The 5,819-nt window shown below is 39.4% G+C and overlaps 1 protein-coding gene across 2 annotated transcripts in view; it reads right to left on the bottom strand.

Annotated features, from left to right (window-relative positions):
- Positions 1-220: 220 nt before the first annotated feature.
- The window catches only part of LOC123110180 (ankyrin-3), an 8,220-nt gene continuing 2,621 nt past the window's right edge, over positions 221-5,819 (bottom strand). Inside the window, exons 5-12 of one of the 2 annotated variants that reach the window (XM_044530656.1) lie at positions 4,288-4,427; positions 3,705-3,788; positions 3,453-3,566; positions 3,000-3,152; positions 2,369-2,470; positions 918-1,088; positions 745-824; positions 221-615 (exon numbers count right to left, since the gene is read on the bottom strand). In XM_044530656.1, coding sequence (XP_044386591.1) covers positions 594-615; positions 745-824; positions 918-1,088; positions 2,369-2,470; positions 3,000-3,152; positions 3,453-3,566; positions 3,705-3,788; positions 4,288-4,427 — 866 coding nt within the window. In that variant the 3' untranslated portion in view covers positions 221-593. The remainder of the gene's footprint in view (positions 616-744; positions 825-917; positions 1,089-2,368; positions 2,471-2,999; positions 3,153-3,452; positions 3,567-3,704; positions 3,789-4,287; positions 4,428-5,819) is intronic. The other variant, XR_006453200.1, reaches the window with a different exon arrangement.

The raw sequence follows: 5,819 nt of genomic DNA, 5'->3' as shown, positions 1-5,819 counted from the left end.
AATGCTTGAACTGCTACCAAACACAAGATGGCCAGAATATGCTTCAGCCTTGAACTGGCCATGATGAATACATCAAGAGTTCAAGACCACTAACACAAGATTTTAGGGATGCCCAGGTAATAGTATGCTACCAAACTGCAACATGATGGCTATTGATTCTTGTTCCAGTTAACCCTGTACAACAAGCTACTTAACTAGCATCTGCCATACAACTTTCAGCTTGTCGCAATAAGGTCTGAATGTTTTCCATGCGATCCTAATAGATCGGATTCCACTATCAAAAGATAACGGAACACAGTAAGGTCTGAATATACTAACAGGATGCAAGTTTCAGAGAATATTTCACTCTAGCACAGTTAGGAATTTCATCATCCACTGCTGCTACACTTCCACATACTAACAGGATGCATGTTTCAGAGAACTCAAAATAAGTAGCCAGCAACATGGTTTGATCTAAAGCATCTGCAACGGTCCTCCATGAATCACGCACAGAAAGGCGCCATAATTTGAAGTCCAGTATTTTGTCTGAGAACACACACACACACGAAAGAGCTCCCATTCTGCCTGAGCTTCCCTCCGCAGTTGCACGATGATCACTTCAGCTCCATCGCCTCCCTGCAAAATTTGGTTGACCAAAACATTTAAGCAAGGAACAGATTCTACCGGTTACAGCAACAACAAGAATCTGCAGCAGCTAGGAATGTTAACCTCAAAAAAGCACAAGATGGAAGATGGATTCCTTACCAGAATAGTTTCTCGATCTCTTCGCTTTCCGGGTCCAACTCCAGAGCCCGCGACAGTGAGGAATACGCAGCATCATACTCCTGCGCAATGCAAGAGCATGGTGGAATCAAATGACATGACACATGTGAAAGCAGCAACGAAATCGTCAGTTTCAACCCTCCCACTGCATGCACCTTCATGAACATTAGAGCTGCACCTTTCCGGTAGTGCGCCTTTGCCCACTTCGGGCGCAGCTTTGTGCATTCAGCGGCATCCTCAGAAGCCCTTCGCCCTTCACCCATGCGAAGCAAGCAGAGGCTCCTGTTTGATAACAGCTTGGCGTCGAAGTTATCCATCTTCAGTGCCTACACCAGACGAAACGGTGAAAACTTGCTTTAGTTGCCACATTCCAGAAATGCTTGGATCACTTTACACGACCAATCATTTGTCATTTGTCCTTTGGTACAATGACCAAGAAACGAAAACTGTGATAGAAAAGCATCTCCCACCTGAAATTCCCCATTGTTTGTGAGCTCTTTTACAGTACCCCTAAATAAATGTGAGCCATCCATCCATCTTAATCTAACGGCTAAATTTACATGGTACTCCAATATAATCCTAGGGAGTGCCACCTCAAAAAAATATGGATTACCTTGATGTTAGGGGCAAAACTGTAATCAATGGGCGGTTTATTTATTTCTCAATCTTATATTAATTATTATATAGAAATACTAAATAGAATGAGATGCCAATTTAGTAAGACTTGCTCGTAAGCATGTGAAGGCATACTTCAAACATAATTTTCCGATGAACCCTAATCCCAAATCAATGTCGTAAAATCCCAAAACATATAGGATGATCATGTGTGGCGGGGCATGATGATCGCACGGTCATCACCACCAAGGTGATTAGGAGTATGCCACAGCAGTTCAAAATCCAGGTTCTGAACACCCGTGATGAGCATGTCAATGGCCGCCGCCAATGGCTGCGCCTACGCGAATTCGTCAGGGATGACTCTGCCGTACGGGACACTTGCCCATCACTGGTATATGGGGAGGAGCGCAGTCCTCCTGCAGCGCCATAGTTCAATTAATCTGCAATTAACAGGAATTCACGGATGGCTACTAATATTTCTTGATTAAATTGTTCAAATCGATACATCTCACGAGGGTGCAGCGATGAGGAGAACAAAGTCTCCAGCCGCTACCACGAAGGGGGAACAAACAGTGCGATCGCGGCGGCCAGATGCAGTTGATTCAGTTGGAATAAAAACCAAAACTAATTAGCCAAGAGAAAATATCTAAAATACCCCTATAGATGGATGGCTGCATTTATCTGGTACTCCCACCTCTCCCTCGGGAGTACCACCTCTCCCTCGGGAGTACCAGGGTACTGTAAAAACTCACTTGTTTGTTACCACTAGCTCTAGGAATGAAATTAATGCTCCATATTGTGACAAGATGCACACACCAGTAACTAGTCTTTCAACAAGTTCATGTGATAGCATTACAAGCTAACAGGTCATTTTTACACATTGCCAAGGTCAATCATTTTTAATAATATGGATCAGCCAAATTGTAATGGAGCAACATGTTTCATGGCTGTACCTCCAGTCTAGAAAGAAAAAAATAGCCTGACAACATACCTGTGTGTAGAACACTGAAGCATTTTGATAATCCTGCTTCTTAAATGCTTCATCCCCTTGTTGTTTTAAGTCGGACATCTTCTTTTTCACAAAACTACCATCCTGGACAACTCACAATAACTTGAGTCAGACCTCTTATATACATATTCAACTTGGTAGGTCAGATGCGTGCGAGGAAGAATCATTACTCTACTAAGATGTTAAGGTGAAGTGAATGAATCCAAGAAATAGTTGTAATCAATGCAAGATTTAAAAAATCAGTTCTCACTTGCTAAGCAGACAGGAAATGGAGAGAACTATTGAAGAAAATGAATCTGCCTCGTTATTTTTGAAAAAAAAAAACAGATTTCATGAATTACAATTTGAGCACAGTGACATATGAGCAAAACAAGTTATCCAATAAACACCATTCCAATAAAATGAGTTTTCAGAACAGAGCTTAAACCGTGATGCAGATGCAAGTAAATACATGTGCTTTTGATGAGTAGGAATAGGAAACTAATCTTCGGGAAATTCAGATTCTTGTTATATGAAGTTTTAGTTAAACGCCTACTTGATGCCAACATTGTTCAGAGAGTTAAGGTGGACACAATTGCCATGGGCATGCAACAAAATTGCTACAACTACATACCTCAAGTTGCTTCATTTCCATCTCCACATGCTTAATGATTCCATCAACAGTCCAATTGGCCACAGTTGAAATGGGAGAGGTGAAAGGAAAGAGAATCTCGACATCTTCTCGTGTACCATACTCAGCAGCCAACTCTATTGGCAATCTACCAAACTGGTGAGGAACAAGCGAAGCTTTAGCAAAGCGATATTCAACATTTAGGAAATAAGCAACTGACCAAATTACTCAACTTAAAACAATATTACTCAACTGACCAAATTAACAAAATACATGGCACAAAGGGGGAAAGGCGAAACAGCGACAAGCTTATGCAAAAAACTGCAACTTAGCATAATGTTGCTGTACTTACGTCATAACTGGTAAGGATGTTGCATATCAATTTAAGACATGTATACTGAAACTACAAGGCCAAGCAAGACACAAGAATATGTGACAAAAAGAGAGCATTCTCACCCTGTCAATCACATTTGGGTTTGCACCAGCTTCCACCAAACACTTAATAGCTTCAGTTAAGCCCTTCTCTGCAGCCTTTGCCAAATGATTATCACCGTTCACATTAGTCCCACCCTATCAGATGCAAATATATAAGACAAGCCCATGAAACAATTGTCTAGTCACTAATACAGATATAACTAAATCAAACTTCAGTTTATAGAAATCCTATATTGCTACTGAAATCTAATTAATAAACAGAGGATACAGTACCTGAACCAATAGCTTCACACATGGCACAAAGGATTTGTGTAATGCCATGTCTAAAGGTACAAACGCACCATTACCCTTGCTGGGCTGGAAAAATGTTAAATAAATCAAATTCATGCCAAAATATGACCCAAGAGAAATATGGAACTTGTAAGGGAAAAAAAAGCTGAGTTGATAGTTCTTTTCTACGAGCATAGCTTATATAGTGTGGGTCGCCAGTGATTTTTCAGAGTTGTTGTGTGGGTCACACATGACAGCTATTAGCAGAGCCTGCTTGACTAGTTTGCGAAGGTTGCTGATATTTGTCATAGTTTTTTCTAGGCATGACGATGATGAAAATGGGTGTCATACTTTGCCAAGCCTAAGGGAAGCCTACCACACTTTTTTGAGTCGGTGACATATGGGACCCATGTTGCACGAAAAGAACAATGCGGCAAGCACAAATATCAAACAAACATGTAAATAACTAAGCCACCAACCCAAAAAGGCCTCAAATACAGGCGGTGCAATTGAACAACATAGCAAAAACCCAGCAAAAAAGAGAACAGGAGTTAAAAGATGACATAACAAAAGATTTGAAAAGTACATCTGCATTGTGCTGCAAAAGGATCTTCAGAATGCTAGCATGTCCTCTAAGAGAAGCAAGAGTGAGTGGTGTCCCAAGATCTGATAGTGCATCAACATCAGCTCCTTTAGAAAGAAGAAACTTTACTATTTCAGACCGCCCTGGAGAAAAAGAAGGAAAACAAAAATTATACCACTAATAATAGTACATGAAAACGTTTGTGGGCAAAAAAGTTCCAGCATGTAGAAGTAGTTTCCCCTCAAATGACTGTTTAATTAGTATGACTATGTTTCTACAATTCCCTGAACAAGTATATGGCAAACAAAGATTACCATCATCGGTTACCATAAGACGTAGTCATACTAATTAACCAGTCATTTGAGGGGAAACTATTTCTAACAGCTAGAACAAGATAGTATCAAATAGTTATCCCGAGAGACTTGCATAATAAGACAGTTAACATACTAAGCAAACAGACATTTTTAGGAAACTAGTTTCACTCGCTAGAACAAAATAGCATATGGAATAGATATCCTGCAAGAAGATCCACAGACAAAAAGGGTATATAAAATGCCTAAAGAAATTGGTACCACCATGATGTAAATGGACTATTTTTAGATTTGTGAGACACAAAAACCCAAATTAACATGACAACTATGTTTAAAATTTACGCCTAAAAAGACTTGATCAGCACATGTTGATGAACATGAGATGCAAATAAGATCAGAGTTGTTTTAATTTATGGTAACAAGAAACCTATTCTTTTACAGCAGCAATTTTTTTATCTTAGGATAGCTTAGCTCTTGGGAAAATAAATTCAAGTGTATGTATCACCACAGCATTTATCTCCACATTCGATGGAAGGCTCTTCGACATAACGACTGCTGGTATACATGGTAGAATTCTACAGCTGTTTTTGGGTAACAAGTTTCAATTGCTGGAGGGGGGAAGCAACTTTGTTGGTTCACATTTCACTGAGTAAACATTATAGTGTTAACAATTTTTTGATATTTTGTTGTTATACCTTTGAGGTCTAGTGTATGCTGCTGATAAACAACATATATTTCAGAAACAGACATTCATAACATCGATAAGAAACAGAATAAGTAAACAGACATTTACTAGTTTCAATGGCTAGAACAAAATGAAATATGACATATATATAAGAAGAAAACAGGCATTAGCAAGTTCCAGTGGCCGCTAGAACAAAATAAGGTATGGCATATAAGTATATCAACCGACAAATGTGGTAAATATACTGCCTTCAAAAACTGGTAGCAATATGATGGCACATGGATTTTCATTTTTGCATATCTGAGAGCAGCAGAAAATTTTACAAGATTGGCCCTTATGCAGATGCTGATAAACATGAGAAGCCAATAAGATCAGAGTTGTTTTAGTTTAGAGCAACAAGAAAAGAAAAACTGTTCGGTTTACATCAGTAGGAAAATTGTTTATCTTAGGTTACCTTAGCCCTTCATCGCCACATCATTCGTCTCCACATTCAACCAACATGGTGGAGTTGTACGACTGTTTTGAGGCAACAAAGTTTC

The sequence above is a fragment of the Triticum aestivum genome, chromosome 5B (genome assembly GCF_018294505.1).
Source record: "Triticum aestivum cultivar Chinese Spring chromosome 5B, IWGSC CS RefSeq v2.1, whole genome shotgun sequence".
Classification (NCBI taxonomy): domain Eukaryota; kingdom Viridiplantae; phylum Streptophyta; class Magnoliopsida; order Poales; family Poaceae; genus Triticum; species Triticum aestivum.
The sequence above is the reverse complement of the archived record's forward strand: the minus strand, read 5'-3'. Positions and strand labels throughout refer to the sequence as shown.